Source organism: Symphalangus syndactylus, chromosome 22 (assembly GCF_028878055.3).
Source record: "Symphalangus syndactylus isolate Jambi chromosome 22, NHGRI_mSymSyn1-v2.1_pri, whole genome shotgun sequence".
NCBI classification, from domain to species: Eukaryota; Metazoa; Chordata; class Mammalia; order Primates; family Hylobatidae; genus Symphalangus; species Symphalangus syndactylus.
In genome coordinates this window covers 27,635,933-27,650,072 of record NC_072444.2, presented here as the reverse complement: position 1 = coordinate 27,650,072, position 14,140 = coordinate 27,635,933, and the positions used below count along the sequence as shown (strand labels likewise).

The following is a 14,140-nucleotide window of genomic DNA, read 5'->3' as shown; positions in this document are numbered from 1 at the left end:
ACGATAAGGCTCTAATCACCTACCCGCCCTTATGGAAAGGTGGAGGGCATCTCCCTGATTTAATTAGCTGATTTATTTATTTATTTTATTTATTTACTTTTTTTGAGACAGGATCTCGCTCTGTCACCAGGCTGGAGTGCAGTGGTGCGATCATGGCTCACTGCAGCCTGGACCTCTCGGGCTCAAGCAGTCCTCAGCCTCCTGAGTAGCTGAGACTACAGACATGTGCCACCACGCCCAGCTAATTTTTAAATATTTTTTGTAGAGATGGGGGTCTCGCTGTGTTGCCCAGACTGGTCTGGAAGTCTTGGGCTCAAGTGATCCTCCTGCCTCGGCCTCCCAAAGGGCTGGGATTATAGGCGTGAACCACTGTGCCTGGCCTAATTAGCTGACTTAATTAGATCATGAAGCTAGGCAGTGGTCTTGAGCCCAGGTCCTTGGACCCAAATGCCTCCTTCTTCTGCTTGACTAAGGAAGCTGTTTAGCATCGTGACCAAGGGTCCAGGCTTTGTGGCTTGACAGTTTCCTTCACCTCCCAGTTTCCTCGTCTGTAGAATGAGACTCCTCACAGAACCCCCTCCACAAGACTGTTGTGAGGAATGATTGGAAAGGTGCGTTTAAGTCATCTGGCACACGCTGACTACTTGGTTAACATAGGTATTATTACTGGATTCAGGAACAACCAGTTTTTACAAGGGGATGGGCACATGAAACCATTTGAGACTGTTTCAAAATACCTGTGTTAGGACCTACCTTACACCTACTGGATCAGAATGTCTGTGTCTTGAGAAAGGGAGCAGGAGGTGAGGCCCGCATGTTTGTTCTGATGCCCTCCTTTGATGAGAATCGTTGCTCTGGTACTCATTGCTCAGTATTCCAGAGTCTTGCTACTCAAAGTGTGCTCTTGGACCAGCTGTCAGCACTTCAGGTCCCCTTCCTTCTGCATCAGAATCTCCTTTTAAAAAGATCCCCAGGAAATTCAAATGCTCATTAAAGTTTGAGAAACACTGTAAAGGTTAAAAAAAATATAATAAAAAAACGAATACCCACATATACTACCCACACCCATTTAGGAAAGAGTTGTTTTCTAGTTGTTTTGCAACCACAGAGTAAGCAATCATGTTGTAATACCCAATATCTTGGATTTGTTTAAAGGAGTGCTGGCAACAACAGATACGGGAGGCCAACCTGAGAACCGGGGACCCAGAACAGGACTGGTCAGGGAGGACTGTGGCAAACCTCAGAGTCAGAACAGGATTAAAGAGAGGGCCAGGAGTCAGTTCAGGCCAGGTGGCCATCCGTCACAGCTGTCTGCAGTCTTCTGGGGTGGGGGCAGAGGTGCTGGCCCTTGGGGCTCCCCCACCTGCCCATGCCAGCACTCTGGAGGCTTAGCTCCTCCCTTTATACCAGGCACGTCCAGAGCCCTGGCTACCAGGATCTGATCAGCAGCTCTGAAGCGCAGCCTGCCAGCTGGCGGCTCCTCCTTCTCCAGGCTGTTCTCTGGGCTTCAGATTTCTCGCTGCCTCTCTCCTGCACTGACCTTGCAGCTTCTCCTTCCCTCCAGACGAGCGATTGCTGGTTGAGGAAAAAACGCTTGAAGGGCCAAGGACAGGGACTGGAAAGCAGGAGGAAAAAGCAGAATGGTCCTGTGGTCCATGTGTGTATTTAGGGGTGAGGGCAGATACAGGGAGAGTGGGAGAGGAAGGCTGGGGAGCCACCCGTGTGGTCCCGATCCTCTAGTTAAAGCTCCAGTGATGGACGCATCGTGTGTCCTGTAGACACTGGCTCAGACACTGTGGTTGTGTCCTCACCTTGGGTTGGTCACTCACTAGGACCCTCTTGGAGATGGATCTTGAGAGAGATGAGGAAGAGGCAGAGGGGGTGGGAGGAGGGGGTCTGACGTCAGGGTCAAGAGGCAGATTTGGTCCTCTCTGTATAGGGATGGTGAAGAGGTCATTGGGCCAGTTCTGTGGGGCCTTTTGTAAGTTATCTCTTTAAACCTCAACTTCCCCATTTGTATTAACAGATTATAGCTTCCTGAAGTTGTTAAAGATTTTGTTAATCCTTTACCTGGTAAAATGCCTGTCATATAATAGGCGCTAAATCAGCCATTCAGTTCCTTTGTCACTGCTCCCACCTGCAGGCTGAACCCCATTTCCACCGTGGATTTCTGATTAGTTCCCATGGGCATAGCGGCTGTGATGACTTGCCCCCTCACTTCCTTCTTCCCTTCCCTCCAACACTGGCCTTGGTTGGAAACTAGAGAGCCAGAGAGCTGTGGAGGAAGAATTCAGCGCAGGAAGCCCTACAACCTTGGTTAGAACAGAAGGCCAGAACAAACTAATACTTGGTGTGTTTGTGACCCACCCTAGGCCTCTACTTCTCATGCATGTGAGCGCCTCAGTTTAGGCTGAACAGTAGCCCAGGCGGTTTGCTTACCTGGGGGAGGTTGTAGCCACTGGCTCAGACACTGTTGTTGGTCTTCACCTTGGGTTGGTCACTCACTAGGAACCTCTTGGACGTGGATTTTTGGAGAGATGAGGAAGAGGCGGAGGGGGTGGTGGGAGGAGGGGGTCTGACGTCAGGGTCAAGAGGCAGATTTGGTCCCCTCTATAGCGGTGCTGGAGAGGTCATTGGGCGTGTCACGCAGTGGCTGCACAGTCAGTCCCAGCTCCCCTGCTTTCTTACCCTGGGACCTTCATTGACCCGAGCCTCAGCTTTTCCATTTGCAGAATGGGAGGACTGTCACAGAACCCACCCCATGTGGTTCTTTCAGGATTCTTGTCTGGGTTCATTGAGCTCTAATACACATAAGTACTTAGTGCCAGCACTAAGCGTTTGCTGGTATCACTCTTCCAGGATGACACCTACCATTCGGTGCTTAATAGGTGATAGGTACAGGCCTCAGCTCATTACAGGCATGAACTCCTTTTATCCTTATAACAACTCTGTGGTGTAGGTACCACTATTACTCCCATTTCAGGTGAGAAAACTGAGGTACAGCCAGGTTAAATAATTGTGCAGTTACTAAGGGGTTGAGCTGGGATTCAAACTCAGGCAGGTAGTCTGCAGTCCATGTTTTCTGTCACTATGCCGTAGCAGTTATTAGTCATCATTTGGTAGTTGGAGCCCAGCAGACATGGGGAAGAGGCAAGTGAGAGGTGAGAGGAGGTGGTCCTACCCTCTCACTGTTCCAACTGTCTCCTGAGGACCTGCCAGTATACCTAGGCTGGGGCTGCCCTGCTTGTCCAGGTGACCTATGCTGGAGGAGACTGGCCTTGGTCATAAAATGGACAGCTCCACTCCCAGGCCTGCGGCCCTCCCTGGTGGCCTTTGCCACTTTCCTATGCTCCTGGCAGCAAAGTGGTTCATCTCTAGCAAGTGGCCTCTAACTTTCCCAGGCAGAGTCCCTGTCTACAGGGCAGGCTTCCTACCCACTGACTTCCTGGAACAGAAGCCAAGCTGTCAGGAGGGAAGGACGAGCTGTGGGCCTATAACATTTTCTTAAGAAACACGTGGTGGTTTCTTGCCAGGCAGGAAGTGTTTGTTTCCACATCACAGCCACCTGAACCATGTCTGATCCTTCCTTGTTCCTCGTCTGTCTCTCTGTGCACCCCAGGCACCCAGGCATGTGGAATATGCTCATAGTGGCGATGTGCTTGGCCCTTCTGGGCTGCCTGCAAGCCCAGGAGCTCCAGGGACATGTCTCCATAATCCTGCTGGGAGCAACTGGGGACCTGGCTAAGAAGTACTTATGGCAGGGACTGTTCCAGCTGTACCTGGATGAAGCGGGCAGGGGTCACAGTTTTAGCTTCCATGGAGCTGCTCTGACAGCCCCCAAACAGGGTCAAGAGCTCATGGCCAAGGCCCTGGAATCCCTCTCCTGCCCCAAGGACATGGCACCCAGTCACTGTGCAGAGCACAAGGATCAGTTCCTGCAGCTGAGCCGGTACCGCCAACTGAAGACGGCCGAGGACTATCAGGCCCTGAACAAGGACATCGAGGCACAGCTCCAGCACGCAGGCCTCCGTGAGGCTGGCAGGATCTTCTACTTCTCGGTGCCACCCTTCGCCTATGAAGACATTGCCCGCAACATCAACAGCAGCTGCCGGCCAGGCCCGGGCGCCTGGCTGCGGGTTATCCTTGAGAAACCCTTTGGCCATGACCACTTCTCAGCCCAGCAGCTGGCCACAGAACTCGGGACCTTTTTCCAGGAGGAGGAGATGTACCGGGTGGACCATTACTTAGGCAAGCAGGTGAGCATCAGCGTGGAGCCTGCCAGGGCTAGGGTGAGCTGGGCGCTGGTGGACCCCAGCAACAAGGCCACTTGCTCATTGTGGAGCTAGGCCCCAGGGCATTGTGAACTCAGAGCTCCCATGGTCTCCTTGAAGGTGGGCAGGAGGTGAGGGGGTAAAGGAAAGACAGCAGCAGGGCAGGACTGTTGGGTCCTTGTCCATGTGTCTGGCCTCTTTTGTCCTTTGCAAAGCCCCCGTTCTCTTTGTTCCCCAGTCTGGGCTCTGGCTTCTCACGGTTGCCCTGCATCCTCTGTAGAGGTGGCTCAGCAACTCTGGTGTCTGGATCTGGCTTCCTGTTGGGTGTGCTGTGGGAATTAGAACAAGCTTTCTTCTCCTGCACCCACCACCTTTTTTTTTTTTTTTTTAGACAGAGTCTGCTCTGTCACCAGGCTGGAGTGTAGTGGCATGATCTCGGCTCACTGCAACCTCCGCCTCCTGGGTTCCAGCAGTTCTCCCGCCTCAGCCTCCCAAGTAGCTCGGAGTACAGGCGCGCATCACCAGGCCCGGCCAATTTTTTGCATTTTTAGTAGAAATGGGGTTTCACCATGTTGGCCAGGCTGGTCTCAAAATCCTGACCTCAAGTGATCTGCTCACTTCGGCCTCCCAAAGTGCTGGGAATTACAGGCGTGAGCCACCGCACCCTGCCCCATCTACCTTTTTTCAAAATGTTTTTCTTCCTGAGTTCTGTTTTGAGCCAGAAGGTTGGCAACAAGAGCTTAAACCAGGGAGCAGTAGGACCTTAAGCCCTGGGCAGGAGCATGGGGTAACCTCCTGGGTGACACATGTCCGTTGACCAGTTCACTCAAAATGTCTTGGAGGCCCCTGGGGGCATCCTGTCCCAGGAACCCCGGCAGAGAGCGCAGCAGCCCTGTGTTCTGGTATGTGGTGCAGGGGGGCATAGGCAGTTGTTGAGGTCAGAGACATGGCTTTCCATCCCACCCTGCCTGGAGTTGCCCATCGTAGGATTCCTAAATAGTGGTCCTCAGAACTGGGCCAGTCCTGGGGAGATTTTCGCTTGTTTATGGCAAGATGAGAAGAAATACAGAATGTGCTCAATTCGAAGCTTTTCTTGCTACATTTTTGGTGTTAAACCTATCTTTATTTTATTAAAAATTGATCGTAATAGAAGATAGGTAATTCTAACTATTTTTTTCTTGGCAAAATACAAATCTGGTAACCCTTTGGAGGTCACTTGCAAGTTTTTGGAACCTTTACTGGCCTGTGAGATCGTGAAGTCCAGAACTACTGCTCAGAGGGCATCTTCTGCTCTGAGCAGGGAATAGAGAGGTCAGAGCCCTTCCCGGGAGTCAGGGTTCTTCCTTCATCGTGAGAGGATCCTGCAGCACGCCCAGTCTTCCCCCCGACAGGCTGTGGCACAGATCCTGCCTTTCCGAGACCAGAACCGCAAGGCTTTGGACAGCCTCTGGAACCGGCACCATGTGGAGCGGGTGGAGATCATCATGAAAGAGACCGTGGATGCCGAAGGTGTGTGAGTGGCCCTGCGCGCTCGGTCCCCCAGCCTCTGCCTGCCCGCTGGCTGCTGTGAGGCATGGGCGCTTCTCAGAGGGAGGTTTTCTGTGGGCGTGTAGTCTCCCTTCCAGCCTGCCGTGTGCCCAGCTCTGAACCGGGCTAAATCCCAGGGTGCCGGCTGGCAAAGCCCAAGTAGCCATTGCTGCCCGTGGGGAGCGTATGGTCCAGAGAAGTAGGCCTGGCACAGAGGCGGGAAACCACTGGCACGCGGTAGAGGCTGGAGTCCCCCTGAGGTCCCCCAAGTTTTTGAATGCGTAGAGACCATGGGAGCTGCGTGAGGGCTTCCCCGACTGTGGTGCTTGCAGCCGTGGCACCCCCTCCATGGGGCACTCCCCCTCGCGTCCCCCTCACCTCCTGACCCCTCTCTCGCCTGTTAGTTCTCAGCTCCATGGCCCTCCAGGAAGCCTTTCTGAGCCCTGCAGGCCCACTCCCCTCACCCTCATGGCGCCACACACCTCCCTCCCCTGTCCTGCACAGTGTTCCCCTTGCCTTGTCCTTGTCCACCGTGTCTCTCCTGCCAGCCTGTAGGCTGCAGGAGGACACCGCCTCTCCCGCACCGCCACACACCTCAGACACACTGAGTATACTCCCGGGAGGCGGGAGGCCGTGCGTCATGCCCACCACTGCCTTCAGCTGGGTGGCCTCAGCATGTCACTCCCTGCAGCTGTGAGATGAGCATGTCCTGTCGATGAGGACAGCTAAGTTCCCTTTGGGACCTGGCATTCTGTGATGGTAGCAAAGTTTTGGAGCATTGACCGTGAAGATATAAAGCACTGGCTCTTGCCCAGTAATTATAAGAGCTGAAGTTGACTGTGTCCCCAGTCCCCAGCCGCCAGGTGAGGTGGGTGCTGTTATTGGCCTCCTTACAGATGAAGATGGTGGCGAGCCCACAGCCCCACAGTAGAAGGTGGTGGAGCCTGATGCTGGGGGCAACAGTCTGGCCCCAGCACTCAGGCCTGGCGCCGCCGCCCTGTGCTGCCAGCGCTGCGTCGGTGGCCAGCTCATCCCCGTGGCCGCTTTCTGCAGCTGCAGCGGGAGCACCCGAGGCCACTGCCCGCCCCCCCCAGCCCCCGCAGTGCGTGCCCGCCACAGGGCAGGGCCCAGAGCCCTGGACCCAGGGATGGGCCAGGAGGTTTCTCCTCTTTTTCTCTCTACCTTGCTCTTTCTCTGGGCCATTTTCTCTTTCTCTTTCCCCCGCCCCTTGGTTTCTCTCTTCAGCTGTTTCTCTATTCCTCTCTGACTGTGTATTTAGTGCCAGAAGCTCTCTGCGGGGCCGAGGTGCCACAATGAGGTACAAAACTCAGCCTCTCAGATATGGCTCCCTAATACTGCCCAGATTCACGGGTGCTGTGGGGGGTGATGATCTCATCACACTGGCTGGTGGGACAAACTCCAAAATGGAGCTGGGCGCAGTGGCACACCTGTAGTCCCAGCTACTCGGGGGCAGAGATGGGAGGATCATTTGAGCTCAGTAGTTGGACACCAGCCTGGGTGGCATAGTGAGCCTCCGTCTCTGAAAAAGAAAACAAAATGGGTGATGGGTGTTGCAGGCAGGCAGCGTGGTGGGGGGACGATGTGGGGGGTGGGCAGGAGGCCAGGCAGGACTTCCCGAGCCAGGCCTTGAAGGACATTGCTGGGCTCGAGAAGGCACTGGGTTTCTCTACTCCAGAACCCACAGCAGAAAAGAGGCCCTGCACCCTGCAGTGAGCCTTCGTGGGTCTCAGGGAATCGCCCTCCAGCCCTTCCAAGTTTCCCTCCCAGTCCTCAGCCAGGGCGCCGGCCATGGGCTTCCCCCCGTGCCTGTCTGTGCCTGATATCCCAGCAGGCATGTGTGCTGGGCCTATGCCTGCCTCATCTTCAGAGAAGTGAGCTGCACCTGGTGCAGAGAGCCTGGAGCAGAATGGGAGGGGGTCCTGCCCCTGCTGAAGCCAGCGGGCTGGCGTCTGCACTTCTCTACCTGGACTTGGCCCCATCCCCAGCGAGGCTGGGAGACCAGGACTCCTCTCCCCTTTCTGGCAACTCCTTCCTATCCCCGCCCTGGGCTGGGGAAGAGCCATGATGCCTGGAGTTACCTGTTGGTGCTGTTGCCTCTTAGTTCTTCCAGCCCTGCCACCCTGTTTCCTTCTTGGTATGTCGTGTCATTTGTGGGTTGTTTGTAGGTCCCGTGGAGCCAGGGACCAGGCAGATTGCAGGCCTGATTATCCTAGCAAAGGTACTTTTGGATTTTAAAGAAAGAAACATGGAAGATATGAAAGAAAGACAGGTGGAGCTCTGGGCAGGTCTGTTTGCTGGGACAGTCTGAGGATGTTGCGTTTGAACAGCAACACAACAGCCTGGGCTGGCTGTCCTCAAGGTCCAGGAGGGAGAGGCACCTGGAGCCCTGTTGTCACAGCTGCGGGGACTAAAGGAGGCCCAGTCTTGCCTGCTACGTGGGGCTCAGGGGGAGGGTCCACCGCTCCTAAGCTCCAGAGTCCACGGCCTTTAGTACAGCTGGGCCCTGCACCTTCAGCCCAGGGGCAAAGGGAGCCTCAGCGCAGGACAGGCAGTGGGAGATCCACTAGTCCTGGAGGCTTGCAGCCTGTCGCGGTGAGGCCAGAGTGGGGCTAGTTCAGTCCACGCTCCTTGTCAGAGGTGGCCAGCAGGACTGCAACTGTCCTGGGGTTTGGGCCTCACTGGTTGGCTTGTTTACCTGCCATTTACAAACAGATCCTTGATAGCTCGTAGCAGGGAGGGACTGCCTGCTGCTGAGCCCAGCCCCCCAGCAAGTGGGCCTTGGACACAGGGTGCTTTGGCAACAGAATGAGCTTGCTTGCTGTCTCTCTCAATTTTGTGTGCCTGCATGCCAGAGGACACATTCTTTCTGCATCCCAAGAAGGTGGCCTGGTACAGCCCTGCTGGCCCAAGCACTGCTCTGTGCTGTCCTCTCTGGGTCCTGCTTTGGAGCCAGTCCTTCAGGGGCCTCCCACCTGTGGTTCAGACTGGAGAGAGGGGACAGGCACCGCAGACCTGCAGCGCACCCCAGCACGGCCAGGAGCCCTGTGCCCAGCACAGCAAGGCCTAGGCTGCCAGTGCTGCCCTGGGTAAGGGCGGGAAACAGGCAGGAGTAAATGCTGCCTCCTATTGGAGTTTGGTGGACTTGGCAGGCGAGTGCTGCCGCAGTGGGGCTCAGCGTGGGCAGAAAGTCTTCAAGGCAGGATTCAGAGCCCCGAGGTCTGACTGCTAAGCAGAGGGGCAAAGTGCACGGCAGGCCATTCTCCCCCACTCCCCACCCCACACACACCACAGGCCATTCTCCCCCACTCCCCACCCCACACACACCACAGGCCATTCTCCCTGACTCCCTACCCTGTGCTCTGCCCTGCCAAGGGTTCCGGTGGATCCCAGCTGACCTCCACCCCCGCAGTGGTGCAACCCTAGCTGACTCCTAGGCAGGAGTGGCACCTGCGTAACCCAAGCCAGCACCCGGAGTGCTGGGAAGGGAGGGGGCTGCAAGCCAGGCCTGAGAAATGGAGTGTTCCTGGTCCAGAGCTGCTGCAGGCCCCGGGAAAGGGACTTCTGAGCTGCAAGGTCGTTTGGATGTCTTCCCCCACCCGCGTCGCACACATCTAAGTGGGTGGAAGCCGGCTTCCCCGGCTCCCTCCATCCTCCATGCTGGGTGAGTGTTTTGTTTTGTTTTTCTTTTCCTGCTGCAGCCTCTGGCCCAGAGGAGTTTGCTGCAGAGTCAAGGCTGCTGCACAGGCCGGAGGGGGTGGGGAGGAGGAAAGGAAGACGCGATTTGGTACCCAGCTCCCTCTCAGCCTGACCTGGGGTGCTCCTCCTGTGCATCCCAGTCTGTGAGCCCCTGAGAGTCACAGCCACCCTGGGTACCCTGGCTGGGGTCTCGAAGCAGCATGGGCCATAAAAGGAGAGTCACTGAGCCTCCTTCATCCCAGAGATGACCCTGGCTGGCCCTCATCATGGCACCGGGAGGGCTCTGCAGACAGGCGGGCCCATGTGATTAATGGGCTGTGTTCAGCTGTCTGGGTCTGGCTGCCTTTTCTGTCGGGAGTGCTGGAATTGGAGCTGAGGTCTCTGGCACCTCAGAGCCCGAGCCTCTAACCACTGAGCTCCACAGCCTCCCAAGCTGGTCAGGCCATCAGCAGTTGGTCTCCCTGCTGGAATGCACTCCGGGCCAGTCTCCCTGCTGCCCTAGTTTCCCCTCTGTGTAGAAGGCCTGTTATTGTTGTTGTTGTTGTTGTTAGAAAGAAGGAGGGAGACTTCCTGAGGATGTCACTGCTGGGAGGGTCCCTGTCCTGACATGGGGAAAGGAGCCTGATGCTTGCCCACCTCTGAGGGCTGGAGTGACCGTTCAGTGCCTCTCACCGAGGGACCAGGGCATCCAGGGTCCTTCCAGGCACACACCAGCTGTCCCACCTTCCAGCCTGGTGTGCCAGAAGGGGCCAGGAGCTCGCTCAGCAGGGCCGGTTCCCCTTCCTGCCCCATCTGCAGAGCTGTCTGCAAGGTGAGCCCAGGGCAGCTGCCGGATCTCCTGTCCAGAGAGAGCACCAGCCAGCACACTGTGCTCTCCTTGGCCCTCACCTCTTTTTATTTTTAGTAATCCCAGAAGGCGTTGATCGGGATTGCAGCTGGCTCTTAGTTGTCTATTTTTTTTGTTTTAATCTATTTTTGTTGAGAAAACCTGGATTTCCCACAATGTGGAAGCAACGAGGAGGGGGTTTCTGGTCCCGGTTCTGAAGGCTGTGACCTTCAGCACACCTCTATACAATGCCGATAGCCCTGGTACCTCTCTCTCTCGGGTAGTTTTGAGGATTAAATCAGATAATGCACACGGAAATACGTTACAAATGGAAGTGTTGTTCTTCTTCCAAGTTTGCCAGGAGAGGCAGCGGCAGTGTTCTTGCAGTGTGTCTGAGTTCCACATGACTTATATTGGATTATTATATAAATCCTATAATCTGTCATACTTTCATGTCCATTCTTTATGTCATATTTCTCTCTCACATATACACACACAGTTGTATACGTATTTAAATCTCTATGTATTAGCAGTCTGCACAATATATACCTTTTAATATTTATATTTCTGTTCAGTTCTGTTCATACCACAGAATATGTGTTATAAACTCTTTTATTAAGCTTTTTGGTTGTTTCTAGTTTTTTGTTATTTTATTATTATCTTAGAGATGGAGTCTTGTTATGTTGCCCAGGCTGGTCTTGAACGCCTGGTCTCAAGTGATCCTCTCTTGCTTTAACCTCCCAAATAGCTGAGACTACAGGAGCGCCCCACCTCCCCTGGCTTCTATCTTAGATAGTACTTTGTGAGCTTTTTTAAAAATCGAGATACAATGCACATACCACAAAATTTACACTTTTAAAATATAAAATTAAGTGGTTTTTAGTATATTTACAAAGTTATGCAACTACTATCTAATTCGAGAACATTTATGAGCATTTTAAAAAACATATTCCCTTTAAGTATATACTTCGGCAGTGGAACGGCCAAAGGGGAGAAGTGCTTTCTAGCTGTTCCTCTCTGTTATGAGACTGAGCAGCACAGCCGGCAGGCGCAGCCATGGCCCCCCTGCTTTGTCATCCTCTGACCTTGGACGAGCTCTGGATGTGCACAGGCGGGAGCCAAGTTTACAGGGGGTCTTTCCTCCCAGTGTCCACCCTGGTTATGCTTTTCTCTATCCTTTTCATATACTGATGGGTTTCAACCCTCAACTTTCAACCCAGGAAAAGATACTAGGAGCCAATATAGATCATTTTTAGGAGAAATCAGTCCACAATAACTGGCAGTAACTAGAAAAGATCAACATCAGCAGGAGGGCCAGCCCCTCACCTCCTGTCCTTGCACTCAGCTGCATGGCCTCTTCCCCGGGAGGTGCCAGGCCACGGTCCCGGTCACTGCATTAAACTCTGAAAAGACGGAGCCAACCAGGCAAAGTCCATAAATCTACAGGCCGTGTTAAACACAGGCGCACCCCCTGAAGCTTGAAATTAAGGAATAAAGGAAGCTCTCTTTTACCCAGCAGGTAGTAAACCCGTGGAATGCATTCTTTTTGAGAATTGAGAGAGGATAAAAATAGGAAAGGGGCCGCTTAGGGATTTGCTACATTAATGAATAGTAAGCAGATAACAGGGCTTTTAGGGACTCTGTTGTGTTCCCTTCATCAAAAATTCATCTGTTTTTAAAGCTTTAACTATGCTGTTGACATATAAATCCACTGTAATTCATTGATTGGAAGACACATATTTTTCATATTTGGACGTCTCTGAAGTTGGGTTTATCCTTAATGGGGTGACATAGTGGAACAGGAAACCCTTTTCTTTCTTAGGGGTTATAAAACAGCGATGCTTCCGCCACTGATGGCATTTCAGGTTTGATGAAATCCAGTTTATCTCCAGTGTGCATTGTCTCCCCAGACCCTAGTTTATACCTCCAGCCGCCTTTTAGATTGTTTCACGGGGTGTTGCACCATCCCTTCAGATTCAGCAGATTTAGAATGAAAGCCATCACTGCATTTTTCTCATGAAATACCAACTGCGTTTTCTAACCTCTTTATTTCTAATGGGAACAGTGCTCTCTGAGTGACCAGGCTGGTAGCCCTTCTTTTACAGCATCTGTCATAAGAAAAATTCCAACCAGTCTTTATCAGTGTTTCCTGTGTGCTAGCCACTGTTCCAAGCCCTGTGTGGATATTAACTCCTTCAGGCCCACAGAAGCCCTGCAAGGGAGGTGCGGGGATTGTTGCTTGTTCGCATGTGAGGTGACGTCAGTTGCTGGAGATCACAGGGCTGAAAGATGGCAGAGCCGGTATTTAAACCGGGGCAGGCTGGGCACGGTGGCTCATACCTGTAATCTCAGCACTTTGGGAGGCCGAGATGGGTGGATCACTTGAGGTCAGGAGTTCAAGACCAGCCTGGCCAAATGGTGAAACCCCATCTCCACTAAAAATACAAAAATTATCCAGGCATGGTAGTGTGTGCCTGTAATCCCAGCTACTCGGGAGGCTGAGGCAGGAGAATTGCTTGAACCCGGGAGGCGAAGGTTGCAGTGAGCCAAGATCGCGCCACTGCACTCCAGCCTGGGTAACAGAAGGAGACTCCATCTCCGATAAAATAAAACAAAATAAGATAAGATAAAATAAGATAAACTGGAGCAGCCTGGCTCCAGAGACCACACTCCAGATCACAGCTCTGTACCACCATTCAAGGATCCAGCCAGTCACCAGGTAGTTTGTATTCATCTACTGTAATAACTTCTTTGCAGTTCACTGTGACTTCGTTCCCTCCTACCTTTGTTACTTCCTTCGATTGCAGCAAAGGCTGCCTCGTTGATTTCACTACCACCAGTCCCATCCTGTTCATCTTGGAGGTTGCAGACAGCTTCGTCTTCCTGAAGTACCTCTTTCGTGGTTCTGCTTCCTTTTTAAAAAAGTTTTATTGAGCTGTAACTCACAAATCCTACTACACTTTACCCAGTCAAGGTGGACAGGCCAGTGAGCTTTAGTGTCTTCACAGAGTTGTGTGTCAGTACCACAATCAATTTTAGGACATGTTCATCACGGCAAAGGAAGCACTGTACCCCTTAGTTGTCATCCTCTAACTCCTAGCAACCACGGAAATGCATTCTTTCTGTGGGGTTGCCTATTCTGGACATTTCGTACATATAGGATCATACAGTGTGTGGTTTCTATCACTTAGCATCCTATGTTCAGAGTTCACCCATGTTCTAGCATGTGCCAGCACTTCATTTCTTTTTACTGCTGCATAATATCTTATTGTATAGATAAACTATAATTTATCCAGTCACCAGTCAGTGGACATTTGGGTTGTCTTTACTTTTTGGCTATTATGAATAATGCTGCAATGAGCATTCATGTACAAGCTTTTGTGTGGACCTGCATTTTTATTTCTCTTGAGTATAAACCCAGGAGTGGGGTTGCTGGAGGATCATGACTCTGTTTAACTGTTTGAGGCCAAGAAGTCTTATTATTTAGTTTTTATTTTTGGAGACAGGGTCTTGATCTGTTGCCCTGGCTGGAGTGCAGTGGTGCAATCATAGCTCACTGCAGCCTTGACCTTCTAGGCTTAAGTGATCCTCCAACCTCAGCCTCCCAAGTAGCTGGGACCACAGGTGTATGCCACCATGCCCGGCTAATTTTTGTATTTTTTGTAGAGATGGGGTTTTGCCATGTTGCCTAGGCTGGTCTTGAACTCCTGGACTCAGGAGATCTGCCCACCTCAGCCTCCCAAAGTGCTGGGATAACAAGCATAAGCCACTGTGCCAGGCCTTAGGTCCCTTTCAAATA

At 52.7% G+C, this 14,140-nt stretch overlaps 1 protein-coding gene across 2 annotated transcripts in view; it reads left to right on the top strand.

Moving 5' to 3' along the window:
* Positions 1–14,140, top strand: part of H6PD (hexose-6-phosphate dehydrogenase/glucose 1-dehydrogenase) — a 37,193-nt gene that overhangs the window by 6,912 nt on the left and 16,141 nt on the right. For both annotated transcript variants that reach the window (XM_055262472.2, XM_063631967.1), the window contains exons 3-4: positions 3,620–4,256; positions 5,663–5,780. In XM_055262472.2, coding sequence (XP_055118447.1) covers positions 3,620–4,256; positions 5,663–5,780 — 755 coding nt within the window. The remainder of the gene's footprint in view (positions 1–3,619; positions 4,257–5,662; positions 5,781–14,140) is intronic.